Here is a 15,431-nt window from a genome sequence, read left to right as displayed (position 1 = left end):
GCCAGCAGCTGCTCCTATGCCTAACTATCCTCAGAGGAATTCATAGTCCAATCAAGTCATATAGCTTCACCAGAGTCTGAGAGCAGTCTTGGGGATGTCAATTAAATGATCACTATGTTCTTCAGGTGCTGGAGGAAACCTTAGTGGCCACAGGATCTAAATAGAAACATGGGTAAAATATACAAGCTCTATGATGACAGTTCCCCGGTTGGTGTTGAAACCAGAGACTGTAGTACTGAGAAGCACTAGCTGCTAAATCGCTTGTAACTGTCCTTTGCAGAAAGAAGAAGATCAGCACAACAGCACAGGCTTCCTAATGTATCAATTATGGGTGGACTATCCCTTTAAGTGTGGGGCTTTATGGCAATGTCTGATGCTAATTATGCAATCAAGGGAACTGGGATGGGTGGTGAGAACCTAAAATTACACTGCTGTTAATCTCAGCTTTTTCCATCCCTCATTTATATATGGGATAAATATCAAGTAAAAGTACTTTGTCAGGTACGGCTAGCCCCTTCCTACTCATCCTAATAAACAGGTCTATACACACAGCATCCGAAATTCAACACCCAGGCGACAGGCAGGGGCACACCCTTCTCCCTCAACTCCCCCCCCCCCCCCCCCCCACTTGCCCCTCCTTATTACACACAGGTGACAGAGCAGCAGAAGACAGCTCTCATCTCCCCACCCCTAGACTGTATAGTGAGCTGCCACAAAGGCAGACACACATCGTTTGACAGGAATGTATAACGCTGCAAGCACATAACTCCTGCTTCTTCATACACAGACAGAACATGACAGATAGCCTGCTGATTTCACCAAACATCCTATTCCCACAATATCTGAAGAGAAACACACCTGAGCACAGAAGCTACCTAACCATTGGGATTACTATCGTTTTACAACCGTGACATAGCTTGCTGAGGTCTCCAGTTACGTGCAGATTACATCAGAATGCATTCACACATTTTGCAGTTTGTAAATGATGTTCTAAAAAATAAAAAAATAAAAATTAGGTGGTCCTTATAGAACAACACAGCAGAGAATACAAAGCCAGAAGACCCATAGCCGCTGACATATTTCCTTTAAACAATGCACATTCCCTGGCTGTCCTGCTAAGCCCCTACCTCTAATACTTTTAGGCCTCTTTCACAGTGCGACGTTGCGTTTGATGCAACGTTAAGGTCGCATAATGTGCCCCTAATGCAACGCATTGAAAGACTAACTTGGACGTTATAATACATTCTTTAGCCCTGCGTTTGGTGCGCCGTTTGTCGCACAGTGATGGAACGAAAACGGCACATGCGTTGCATAAAAAACAAAACAAAAACACACACACACACACACACATAACTGAGCATGTGCAACACACATAACGCAGTAGATTCATTGCTAAACGCACAGCATGCAGCACTTTCTAAATATTGCTACACGTTACAACGCAACATGTGCACTGTGAATGTTACACAGACTTAATATTGATGTGCGTTAGTCCACGTTAAAGAGGCCTTATGCCGGATACACACATTGCGTTTCCGCGTTCGATGCGGCGTTCGATTCGGTTATTTCCGAGCATTTCGATTATTTTTAGGTCGAATGCCATGTAAAGTATGGCAAATCGACCTAACGATCCCTCGACCTGCGAATCGGACATGTTGGAAATAATCGAATCGACGCGAATCGAACGCCGCATCGACACGGAAACGCAACGTGTGTATCCAGCATTAGCCATAGGCCTTGAACAAGCAAAAAAATAAATAAATAAATAAATAAATAAATATATAGGTTTACTGCATGCTTGTTTCAGGTGTGGGATTCAGACACCACTGACCAGAAAGATCAGCAGGACTGCCTGGCAACTGGTATTGTTTAACAGGAAATAAATATGGCCTCCATAGGGCTCTCACCTCAGCCTCTAAAGGATGCAGGAGAGTTTAGTATTGCGTGTACTAGCGCCACAAAAGCTGGACAGACTTGTACTTAATAGGAACCTTAAGTATATGGAGGCTGCTATATTTATTTCCTTTTAAACAAAACCATTTGCCTGGCCACCCCCGCTGGTCTATTTGGCTGCAGTAGTGTCTGAATCACACCAGAAACAAGCAAGTAGCTAATCTTGTCAGATCTGACAATAATGGCAGAAACACCCGATCTGCTGTATGCTTATTCAGTGTCTATGGCTAAAAGTATTAGAAGCAGAGGATCAGCAGGACTGCCCAGAAACTGGCATTTCTTCAAAGGAAATAAATATGGCAGCATCCATATCCCTCTCATTTCAAGTTACCTTTAAAATAACTAAGTGATATATCAGATAATGCAACACTACAGAAGTTGATCAGCGCTGTTCACTTCTCCTCTAGACACGAGCTGCACACATATGATTTGATTGGTCTCCTCTGATGAGAATTGGGGGTTAGGAAGGTTAGTGACCCAAATATGCCAATTAGCTTTTCAGTCACCCAAAAACTATTGTTCCCGATTGTCACCTGAAGCAACATGCCAACAACAGTTACTGAACGATTGGCCAAATCAAATGTTTGATCTAGGTTTATCAGTGCAATTTTAAGTTTACGATAAGATTACGGAGTAGCGATTCGGTAACAATAAACCAGGTTAACAAGTTACTGATCCATTGTTTTCATCTAATATGGAAGTATTTCAGCAAAGACTGGATATTCATGTACCGTAACTTCTCTCCAGATTTTGATACAATCTTATGAGCTGCTACACACGGCCAATAACTGTCACCCTCAACAACTGTTAAAGGACAGTTATTGATTTTGTCACTAACTTTCTACAATACAAAGTACAATATTCCATTCTTCAAAACAAAGGTAATTGCAGGTCATCGATTCCAGCACGTGTCCGAAGAGCAAGAATAAGAATTGCTTCAGGACAATTGGTAGAGCTACAAGAATAATTTATGTCCATGCAGTCATAAAGAAAGCAATACTTTACTTTTCATGAAATGCTTTTAGTTTACATTTTTGGATCACAAACTCCTGGTGGTTTACCATGATCTAACACCACACTGTTACGACATCCCAGGTGAGCGATTTAGAAAATAGTACAGGAAAAGGATCAGGCGGTGGTACGGCCAAGAACCTGGACGTCTTTTAGTTCTTCAACTAAGGGAGGTAATTTCTCTCACAACAGATGTATAGCTGGGTACAGCATGTGAGGGAAATCGGATGTGCAGCCACCTCTCTGCAAACACAAGTGCTCAGCCTGGAGCTCCTGTTCTTTCTATGGCAAACTAGTGTAGACCCCACTGGTGCAGGCTTGTGAGGAAGGGATAGAGTTTAGACAGGGTTTGACTGGTAGCTTCCTCAGACAATACATTGTTGTCCTTTCTGGATGAACCCCCAGAATGGTTGGCCATAACCATTCTGGGGTTTCATCCAGAAAGGACAACAATGTATTGTCTGAGGAAGCTACCAGTCAAACCCTGTCTAAACTCTATCCCTTCCTCACAAGCCTGCACCAGTGCGGTCTACACAAGTTTGAGATACATGGCCTGCCTGGTGAATGGTCTGTGTAACCTGTGTAGGCATCCCCAGTCTGGTTGAGTTTGGGAGGAGACTACAGCTTTGCTGGATTTTTTACACCAATCAGCAGGGATAGATATATTAGCTGCTTATGTATGTTTATACAACATACAAGTATGCACAGTTTATGCACAGATTACATCACAATTGCTGTAGTTGAGTAGTTCTACAATTTAATCCAGAAAGTCAGCTGCATGGGCAATTATTGGTAGAAGCAGCAGTCCTCTATTCTGATGACTCCAACAACTGCCAAACAAAAAAGGCAACATCCAACTCACTAGCAAATATCACAAGCTGGTTCATGCTGTCTGCTGCCATACAGAATATGACAGGGAACTTGAGACTATGAACTTTACACACAGGTAATAATATGCTTACATCACAAGCTAAGCAAACATCGCTGTACCTCCCCTGACCATAAACTAGCCCCATTAAAAACTGCATAACTGTCTGCACACTCATTTATGTATCTCCTGAACTGACATACTCCACAATGCTAATGTACAAAAGCCACTCATCAGTGTGTGACCAGGGGATGTTACTGGCTAATGTTCCTGGAGGACTAATTCAAGAGCCAACTGACACAGCCCTGAGCAAATTGGCATTTAAATGCAATTAAGGGACAACATACAAACTCCTTCCAGAGCTAGCACTAGCGATTTACAACTGTGGAACCAAATTTACTACGTTTACTTTGTGTTGGAGAACTCCAGTAATTTTGAAAACCTGTCCTGCATGTATTGTCGGTTGCAAAAAACAATATAGGTGACAGGCATGTGCTTCTTTCACCTGGTCATTTTGTAACATAGCGAGGAGTTAGGTTATCTAGCAAATCGAGAACTGCAATGCGACATTCTTGCCTGTAGGCTAGCAATGCATCTGTACAGAACTCGCTGCTAATGGTCACCTGTTTGGGCCGAGTCATCATCCTTGTGGGCATCAGTAACTATGCATATGTCCCTTTATATGCATTGGTATGCAATTAACTGAGGCTTCAGTAGGACCAAACTTATGCATTTAGTTTTTGTGGGCTGCACTTTTTAAATGCACTGAATGCATGGTGCATTTTTGGTCAAAATTGGCTTCGTTTTTTCTTTTAAACTATTCATAGCTATAGGCTAGGACAGGCAAGGGCAAACTCGGCCCTCCAGCTGTTACGGAACTACAAGTCCCACAATACATTTGCCTTTCTGAGCCATGACTGTGGCTGTCAGACTCCTGCAATGCATTGTGGGACTTGTAGTTCCTTAACAGCTGGAGGGCCAAGTTTGCCCATGCCTGGGCTAGGAGCACAATAGGCTGAATCGCTAGCGTTACAGAAAGCGCATGGGTTTTTGCCCATAATGAAAGTATATGGGCCACATATAAAGCCTATCTCTGCATTTTCCAATTTACATTTTCAAAACGCAAAACTTGCTGCATATTCCTGTAAAACGCACACAACGTATTTCAATGGAGACACATAAGATGTGCGTTTCTGCATAGGTTTTTAACTTTAAAAAAAAAAAAAAAAAAAAATGCAATACTGTATCTTTTCTATTTTTTTCAATGGCTAAACGCACAGGAAAAAAAAACGCAATCGCACAGAAAAAACACAAAAAAACCTCAAGGCAGAAAACACTCCTGCAAAGCCAAGTGTGCCTCTAGCCATAAACAGGAGAGAGGGGGGCAGAAAACAAAACACCTGGAAAATGTAAGTGCATTTTCACAAATGCAGTACTGTAGTGTGAAAGAGCCCTACACAATAATGGGGTGTATTCAGGAAAGAATGCTTATGTTACCATGCGCAGGGAGCAAACAGCAATTTTACCTGTATTCCCGGTGGTAAGGTAGCGTGCTTTGCGCATTTAGCATAACCACATTACCTAGGTAGTGATCGCACATCACCAGGGTACTGCTAGCACTCAATGCACCCTACTTTACTGTCTGAAATACAAGTAAAACTGCTGTGTGCTCCCTGCGCCTGGCAACTTAAAGGAATACTATCGATGTGTTCTAAAATGACAATGTACAAATAATGTCTTAATAGCTGTGTAAACATTTTCCTACTTTTCATGTTAAATAACAGAGGTAAAAGCTTTAATTTACTGAGTGTAGGATTTAGCTATATTGTGACAAATCAATTGCAGAAGGGGTGTCTGCTTCAATGCACAGCCAGTGTTGCATATCAGACTACATCAGTGTTGCATATCAGACTTTCTCTAAAAGCAAAAACAGTATGAAAATCTGTGACAATTACAAATGTTCATAACAAGTTTCCTCTGCTCTCTTCAGACACTTCAGTCAGAAACACAGTACACAAAAGCTGCAGCTGTTGGGAGCTTTCTCTTCTCACACACAGGGTTAACTGTTCAAGTGCGAGGGGAATTTCCCCTCCCCTCATGGCTCATTCTGTCAGTTTTGGCCTCAGTAAAGTTTGAAAGTATTTTGATAACCGTAAACAAAGAGGTTGCTAGTGAAATGTATACACCAGTACTTAGCAGCACTTCCCAAAGAATTCCTATCTCAATTGAAAAAAAATATGTAAAATGGATAGTGTTCCTTTAACCATTCTTTCCTGAATACACCCCAATGTAACAGACATCTCATGGTGCATGATGTGCTTTCCACAGCCAGCTTAGCCATTTATCCTCTTCCAGAGTGAGAAAAGTATAAAACCCACCTGATTTGTATTGATTGTCTATGCTGCCATGGAGGGTGTTATGGCTACAGTATTAATCAGTCAGCTGAAAATTGAACAACTCACCAATGTGGGCAGCAAGAATAATCTGACAAGACTTCTAAACTTTCCCAAGATCTAAACCAAAGTAAACGATTTTGCTGGAGTGTCACTGTCATTGCTTACAATACAAACTGACTGTGCTCAGACATGCTGATAAATGACCAGCACAGAGGATGTGGTCATGCACACCTGCAACTTCTGACATCCAAAATAGTCATTTGTAATACATTTGGGCACCTTTTCAGGTTGGGTACAGGTGTCCTCCAACGTCCCCAGACTGGTCATGGGTGATGGATTTCATGTGAAGCAGAGTCATGAGCAGAGCATTTGTACAGGGATCATGAATGAATTATGGATGGGGCACATCATTTACAACTAGGGAGGAAAAGCAGCTGGTTTACTATCAGTACACACAAAGCAATAGCCTATACCAGGCTTTCTCAACCAGGGTTCCTTGAGTATTCTGCAAGGGTTCCTTGGCATTTTCCCCATCGTGGGGGTTGTGGCAAGTATCATAGAGAGCACATTATAGAAGGGGGTACGGTAAAAAGAAGCACTACATTGGGAGTCAGAATAATAATGAGTACATTAATAAAAAGCACTAGTATAGGAGGCAATACAATGAGGAGCACTGTAATAGGTAGTAGTGACATAAACAGCCACACCAGCTTTTAAAGACCATGTCTGCAAAATAAATTAAGGGGTTCCTTGCGATCCAAAAACCAGTTGTAAAGGTTCCCTGGAATCCAAAAAGTATTTGCAGGGTTCTTCCAGGGTAAAAAAGGTTGAGAAAAGCTGTCCTATACTATACATAGAGGGGGGAGGGGCAACATGCCAGTATCTTAAAATGTGGATTCAATTATTGTATTATTATTTAGTATTTATATAGCATAGCCATCTTCCACAGTACTGTACAGGTGCATAGCTCTCCAGCAGCCTCTGGAGTGATACATAGAGGGCGCACTTCTCTTACGTCAGACTTGCTCCGACTGGCAGAAGTGACGGGACCCGGTATCGGAGCTGCAGACTGCAGAGGACGGCGGTGGGGGAGTAATCAGAGCGGATAGGACTGGAGGAAGCCCCAGGTATGTACAACATTTTTTCTTTTAATCAGCTCTGGTACACTTTAACTGTCCCTCAGAGTGGAATCTCAATCTAATCCCTACCACATGTCCATATCCCGCAGTGTATGTATCGTAGCCTATATCTTGTAGTGTATGTATTGTAGCCTAGGGCCAATTTTAGAACCAATTAACTCATCTGTACGTTTTTGGGATGTGGGAGGAAACCGATGCAGACACAGAACATACAAATTCTGTGTAGATAGTACCCTGGCCAGGATTCAAACGGGACTCAGCGCTGCAAGTTGAGAGTGCTAATCTCTAAGCCACTATTTATTGTATCAGGGCTACATTTTAAACAAACTTGGAGCTGGTTCATAGGGACGCTTTGCGGGGGTATTAGGGGACGGGCAAAAGCGATGTTTTTAGGAATCAAGCGCCGTCCCAAGCAAGTAAATGGGAGCGTTTAGTATGTGCTTTTGTAGACTTTCATGAAGCCTGTCAGTAGATCCCGGCATCTCGTCTTGTCTCAAAAACAACATGCAGCTTCTAGAAGTCGTTTGCTGTTGCTGGCGTTGAGTTTGAATGCCATCAAAAGCTAAGCCCATGAAAGCCAACAAGAGCCCATATTTCCACTTCCTGCAGACACACATCCCAGTCCTTTCCTGCAAAGCACTGAAAGCCATTAAAAGCCTTCAAAAGACCTTAAAAGCTTAGCTGTTACAGTAAATGCTGGAGGAAAGAAAGAAAAAAAAAAAAAAAAAAAAAAGCGTTTGATCGAGACGCTGAGCAGAAAGAAGCTTGTGTGAACCAGCCCTAAAGTACTTGTGAACTAAGGATATGGTCACATATGGGCATGAAGTAAGTACCAGGCATTATGAAGGTAAACATTTAGAGGACAACTGTAGCAAGAAGGTAATGGTTGCTTCCATATTTATTTCCTTTTAAACAATACCAGTTGCCTGGCAGCCCTGCTGATCTGTTTGGCTGCAGTAGTGTCTGAAGAACACCAGAAGCAAACATGCAGCTAAACTTGTCAGTTCTGACAAATGTCAGAAACACCTGATCTACTGCATACTTATTCACTGTCTATGGTTAAAAGTATTAGAGGCAGAGGATCAGCAGGATAGCCAGGCAACTGGTATTGCTTAAATAAATAAATAAGGCAGCCTTCTTGCTACAATTGTCATTTAAGAGCAGTGGGAAGGTCCATAGTAGTAAATAGAGGAGTCTTGTCAAAGCAGTGCAAGGCATTCTTAAATAACTAGGTGTGGAACAAGTGAACACAAATACCTATAATGCCCATTTGTGAAGACATTCTGTACATAACTTTAGAGGCCATTCACACATTGCCATAAAAAAAAAAAAAAAAAAAAAAAAAAAAAAAAAGCCTGGCATTTTGCAATCCAGGTTTAGACTTTTCTTTTTGTGGTTGTTGTTGAAACACCAGTTGGGCAGAGGGTGCATTGTGGCCACGTTCTTTGATTTGACCACAGAAGGAGGGCCCTAGGCTGGGTATGAAGACAACAGTGAGATGAAATGTGAACGTTGGGGGATCCATAACTGCCAATAGAGGAGATATCAACCAGGGTATACAAGTCCAGAAACACTGCAAGCAAAATATACCGTGTCTGCCGGAAAGGGGCTCACTGCACATAAAGAATACAATCCAATTAAAAAAAAAATTAAAAAAAAATATGTTTTACTGGTCCATTTAAAGCACATTTGCAGTAAACATGATACATTGCCAAATGCAACCAAGGCACAAACATTTAAAACACAAACACATACCGTAAATATAAGCAGTGGACAAGCACTTTTTGCAACTCAGAACTGCTTGCTCTCCTCTTTGCCTAATGGTAATATTGTGTGGAGTCTCTCCACATACTGTACACAAGCGGTAAAGTGGCAGTGGCAGCAATTTTTGGTTTTAGCAACACAAGATCAAAAGTCAGCGCCTGTCACATTCACACCAGTGCAGACACATCAAACGCCGGCCTACTACCATGTCATAACATTAGGTGGCTTAACACAACAGCTGTGAGGTAGAACCACTCTGCCCTAACACCTTCTGTGTGAATAGGGTGTTATGAAGCCAGATGGGAACAAGGCTAGGAGCCTCCTATACAGGATCTACAACCAGTGAATGTATGAATGACAGCACCCTCCAGGTATCCAGCAATGCAAGTACTCGTTCCAGGGTGGGGCTATACAACAGGTAGATTTCTATTGGCCAACTTGTCAACAATAAGATTTTTCATACTACAAAAAACACCCAATATGACTACTGCTCCATGCTAGTCTGTCAAAACAAATGCATTCCTCTGAGCAGTAGCTGAAGAACACTTAATTGCCATGTTAAGAGTTTTCACAAGGACAGACCTGGAACACCAAGTGACTAAGGAATGCAGTAAAAGGTTCTAGTGCCAGAAGAAACAGGGATGGGTAATGGGACAAGCAGGGAAAAATCACAACTTCTTATTTTTACTAGGCATGAAGACATTTGTATGCAAACATTGCTTAATTACAGGATGAATCAATTGATGTACAGTACATGCAAACACACTGCCCTGTGAGTAACAGGTAAGCATAATAACCCACGCTCCAGAATGTAAGGTGCTTTACAAAATGTAGAACAGGGAGGAGGAGCCATCACCCTTAGCAACTACCGTAAGTTTCTTTTGTTTTCTCATAGAATTTTGATTGGCTCATTTGGAATGAAGAAACATCTAATTTCTTTGGATTTCATAGTGCAAGAAGATTGGCTAAAAGTAATTGTTAAAAATGTTTGTTACAACATTTATTCAAAAATCACCATGAACACAGGGTACAGCAAACCATATTTTTCCTAGGAGTCAGGAGAGATTTAAAAAAAAAAAAAAAGAACGAACAATTGGTCTGGGGTCTTTATGACTGTCTGGGCCCCGGGTGTCAACACAACTGAGGGGCAACCTTACCTCATGCTAGAATCTAGATCCATTTTCTTTTTGTTTTTTTGCATTTTGCTTTGTGGAAACCGATTAGTACGGACACAGCATGTTAAAGTGATCTGGCAAGTCCCAGAAAACAACTAAAAAACTTGCAGGAAAGTTAATGCTGTCACCATCCCCCAGACATCTTACTTCTGGCCCCCTCCATTCCATGCGAGACCTTGGCATCTGCGTGTGCATGTGTGGCACCTAAGGGAATAGATTATGCACTCACTGACACGTTTTCATGCACACACACACACATGCCTGTTACTCAATGCTTTAGTAAGTGTGAATGAGGTCGCACTTCTAGAAACAAGCAGCAACGAAAACCAGTCAGATGTGCTAAACCTCCCCCATCAGCTAAAAGAAAGATCTTTTGCTGTTATTTGTGTCCCACATGGGAAAAAAAAAAATCTTACTTCATATCAATTACCTATTAATGAACAGAATGAAAAGCTGTTTAGCAGGTGCAAAGACATCCAGAACTACAACTCGCTAGTGTGGTTAAAGTGAGCCAGAGTGAAAGTCCATAGGGAGATTCCACTAACGTGATTGGTTGGATAAAACACACTTGAACTGCTACTTTTCAGATAGGTTGTAGTATTAATACACCCACACTATTTGGCCAATTGGAATTCTGCTAGTTGTAAAGGTTGCTGTGACTGGAAAACTGTTCCCTATGGACTTTTACGCTGGCTCACCTCAACCATACTAGTTTCAACTATTAAAGTGTTGTACATAGCGCAACAATAAAACTTCAAAAGCCTTTGCAGTTCCTTTTGTAAATAGTGGGTAAGAGGAAGGCCTTGTTGCCACCATGCTCAATGAATACCGTAACCTGTGTGTTATTTCTATATTACAGGTTTTCATATGCATTATCCAGAAACACAGGATAGACCGTATGTTAGGAATGACAAAGCAAGCCGTTACAATGCAGAGATGTGAACATGCCCATAGATTCAAACTGGCAATGTGCTCTCATCTACTAGGGTCACATGTTGCATTACTACATAAAGCGCATAGTGTGGATGATTCAATAGAACAAATGCATCTATGCAACATCAAACCATTTTATCAAATAGGAGAGAAAAAAAAATGATAGCACTGAACAGAGTGTTTTATAATACTCTAATGATGATTTTAAGATCAATAGTTTAAAAAGACTGCATTACAACCGGTGTGTGTGGCCAGCATCACAGCGGAAGTTTATCAAATCTCATGGAAAGAAATCTGGAGAGAAAGTAGAACAGTTGTTCAGAGCAACCAGATTACTTATTTTGTTTAACAGCTGCATTCTGATTGGCTGCTCTGGGGAACTGATTCACATATGCTCCAGTCTTCTGTGCACCTGTCCTGATAAATTTGCCCCCAGAATTATCTCTCCGATTTGTATAGCAGTGTGCCCATGGATGTCATTTCCTCACTTCCTGTCCCAGTGACTGCTATACTGAGAAGCAAATATTGCCAACATAAACAAACACACACAAAGAGTAAAGTTATAAACTGTCAGGTTTACATTTTGCCTGTCACATCTGGTCCCACCAAAGACACAAAGGGCCCGTTTCCACTATTGCGGTTTCCGCCGCGATTCCGCAGAGTTTCCCCGCACATGAATAGCACGGGGAAACTCTGCCATAGGGGATAACGGCGCCGCGGCCAAATCGCCCGGAACCCCCCACAGAATTTGCGGCGGAGGCTGCGAATCCCATAGCCGTGCATGGCACGGCTCATGGGATTCGCCTGCGATCCCGCCCAGTGCACTAGTGGAAACGAGCCCATGAGCATCCTGGGTGTCACCAGACGTGGAATCAAAATAGGAATTCTCACTGGAAAGGCTTGATGCACAGGCCACCCAATGCTACTATCTGCAGCATGAATGAGGAGGCACTGGTGACAGCTAATACTGTAAGCTATTATAATATAGGAGAGACCCATGTGCAGTGGCGTACCTAAGGAGCTTTAGGCCTCAGTACAAGTTTTACACTGGGGCCCCCCAAGCATTCTTTACATGACAATTCATATGGTGCAAAGCTTGCCAAGGACAACCACAGTATGAGAGGTGTAAGCAGAGGAGGTGAACAGTTTGTCAAAAGACACTTGAAGTGAAAGGCATATGGAGGCTGCCATATTTATTTCCTTTTAAACAACACCTGTTGCCTGGCAGTCCTGCTAATCTCTTTTGCTGCAGTAGTTTTCTGAATCGCACACTTGAACAAGCATGCAGCTAATCCAGTCACAAATACCTGATCTGCATGCTTGTTCAGGGTCTAAGGCTAAACATATTAAAGGCAGTAGATCAGCAGGATAGCCAGGCAATATGAATTGTTTAAAATGAAATATGGCAGCCTCCATATCCCTCTTACATCAGGTGTCCTTTAATGATTACCACTATCAGAAGCATGTATGTATATAGAAGTGATCATTACCAGCACAGCACCATTGAAGAGCCAATACTGTGGTTGCGGGAGGGCCCCTAGCAAGTCCCTATAGTTAAAGGGCCCTGGTGTGAGCACAACCTCTGCATCCCCTATTGCTACACTACTGCCCATGTCTATTTTTTTTGGCTAGAATAAATCTGCAGAGCTGATGCTTCTCTGGCAGGAATGACAAGGGAAAGGGAAGTCATCAGTGAAACAAGCCAAATACAGTAATACAATGAATGAGATGACCCTGCCCTGTACAGAGCAATAGCCACTGTTGTTAGAGCACACCGGGGAGGGCGTGTTATCCTGACTACAGGTTGTCAAGTATGAGAGCCAGCGCACAATAATGCAATCCAGCCATGCCAGTGCCATATATACATATGCATAAGAAATATATATATATCAGATAGACATTTGCACAGTGTTGCCCTTACCTGTGTAGTTGGAGTTGGAGGACGAGTTGTTCCGCAGAGTGGAGGAGGAGGACCCCTTCTGCATCATCCTGGCCCGCACCTGCTCCTGTACCCGGGCATTGCGCAGCTCCTGGCTCTCCTCGCGCAGTTTGCGGTCCAGCTGGGAGTCGGTGGGCAGCGCCAGCGAGGTGATCTCCGAGTTGGGCTGTAGGGCCGACATAAGGAAGTGACTCTCTTGCATGGTGAGGGCTGTATTCCTCCGCACTCCAGTCACCTGCTGCCTGACTACACTCCGCCTGAGCAGTGCCTCTCCCGGGCTGCTTCCTGGCTCTCTAGCGCCTGGACTTGTGTATAGAGCAGCACAGCGCTGCTATCAGTGTGCCTGGATGCCCCACCCTGCCATTACCTCAGCACTCCTACCTGTGCTGCCTCCCCCGCCCCGCCCCTGTGACCCAGTGCTCTCACCTCTGCAGTGTGTGTCCCTTCCTGTCTGCCTAGCTCCTCTCCTGGCTCTTCCTATTTCCTGCAGACTCCCTCAGTCACACCTGCCGCTGCTGCCGCTGCACCTTGCACAGACATCTCTCTCCCTCCACTGACTCTGCCTGGCTTCTCTCTTCTGCTCCACTAGCATTGTGCTGCTTCTTCACACCCCACTCCCTGCACTGCTATTATCCTATACAGGAATGTTACACCCCCCTCTCACTTTCCAGGAATCTTCCTCCCTCCACCACCAATGTCATCCCCTTACTGCTCTCACACAATCCTCATGCCACATATAAAACAATCTCTGTGTTCATTTCAAACTCAGCAGAACATAAAACAAACTTTTATAGACTAAAGATCCAACACATGAACAAAAACCAAAGCAATGTGATATTTGCATGCTGTTGCACTGAGGAGCGCAAAGACAAATCTGAAGAACAAGCTTCTGTGGTAGCATATTTTGCAACCTATCAGTATTTGCATCCTATAGGAGAAGGTTAGTGTTAGGCAGAGGGGATGAGAGATAAGTGTTAGGCGGGGGGGGGGGGGGGCATAGGTTAGGGTTAGGGCTCAGACACGGTATACGTGGTTTTCGGAGTGCTTTTTGGCCATTGGAGCTTTCGCGATTTTTATTTTACCGCAATTTTAATGTAAGTCAATAAGAGCTCTACTGGCCAAAAAGTGCTCAGAAAAGCGCTTATAGTGTGTCTGAGCATTTAGGCAGAGGATGGATGAAAGATAGTTTTAAACACAGGACAGGGTAGGTTAGGCATGGGTGGAGGGTAGTTTTAGGCACAGGATAGGGTAGGTTAGGCATTGGATGGGTGGAGGATAGTTTTAGGCACAGGATAGGTTAGGCATGGGTGGAGAGTAGTTTTAGGCATGGGTGGATAATAGTTTTAGGCACAGGATAGGGTAGGTTAGGCATGGGATGGATGGATGGTAGTTTTATGCACAGGATAGGGTAGGTTAGGGATGGGTGGAGGGTAGTTTTAGGGCCTGAGCCCACTGACGCAGTCTTGTCTGCTTTTCAGTTACACATCAATATTGAAAAAAAGAGAACAGAAGCAGACACAACTGCATTAGTGGGCTCATGCCCTCAGGCACACCTACCCTAGGTTAGTGTTAGGCAGAAAGGTTGGAAGATTTGCATGAGAGAGAAATGGTAGAGGTTGCATATTCTAAAGAGGTTGCAAATATTTTCACTACAGGTAGCATTTTATGCAACCTGTCAGAATTTCCACCCCATAGGAAAAGAATGGTAGAGGGTTCAACTTCTGACAAAGTTGCATTTGTTTTTACCACCCCTGCACAATCATGTGGCACAACATAAAAGACCTGCTAGCGTCTCGTTTAGCTAATTCTTCATGCTTTTCTGAAATCAAACAGAAAAGCGTTTGGCATAGGTTCCTTTTGTTCTGTTGTCGTGTCGCATTTGAAGTTCCCTCTGAGTATTTGGAAGTACCGAACTTAGACGATCCTGGACCCTATGTTTAGCGACCAGAGGGAGATGAGACAGCTGGATCAAGCATGGTGTTTACATGAACAGCGCAAAAAAAAGTTTTTTAAAAAGCGCTTCCATCCATTTTAATGGACAGCGCTTGAATGCCACAGCTGCCCCGTTTAGACGCCTGTGTGAACCGGACCTTTATCTGCAGATCAGAATTCAGTAGTCTACCTAAAGTTGTTTGTTAATGGTAGAATACTTTACTCAGATGCAATCTTTCAGCCAGATATTTATGATCAAATTGTACAGAAAATCATGGAAAAAATCTGTGTAAAACGATTATATGGTCAATTGGAATAGAA

At 43.1% G+C, this 15,431-nt stretch overlaps 1 protein-coding gene across 2 annotated transcripts in view; it reads right to left on the bottom strand.

Annotated features, from left to right (window-relative positions):
* Positions 1 to 15,431, bottom strand: part of PKP3 (plakophilin 3) — a 159,399-nt gene that overhangs the window by 80,617 nt on the left and 63,351 nt on the right. The window contains exon 2 of one of the 2 annotated variants that reach the window (XM_068261366.1): positions 13,161 to 13,344. In XM_068261366.1, coding sequence (XP_068117467.1) covers positions 13,161 to 13,344 — 184 coding nt within the window. Of the gene's footprint in view, positions 1 to 13,160; positions 13,493 to 15,431 lie in introns of those variants that run through there. The other variant, XM_068261367.1, reaches the window with a different exon arrangement.

This window comes from Hyperolius riggenbachi, chromosome 11 (genome assembly GCF_040937935.1).
Source record: "Hyperolius riggenbachi isolate aHypRig1 chromosome 11, aHypRig1.pri, whole genome shotgun sequence".
In the NCBI taxonomy this organism is placed as follows: domain Eukaryota; kingdom Metazoa; phylum Chordata; class Amphibia; order Anura; family Hyperoliidae; genus Hyperolius; species Hyperolius riggenbachi.
Note: the sequence above shows the minus strand (reverse complement) of the source record. Positions and strands in the feature narration are given on the sequence as shown.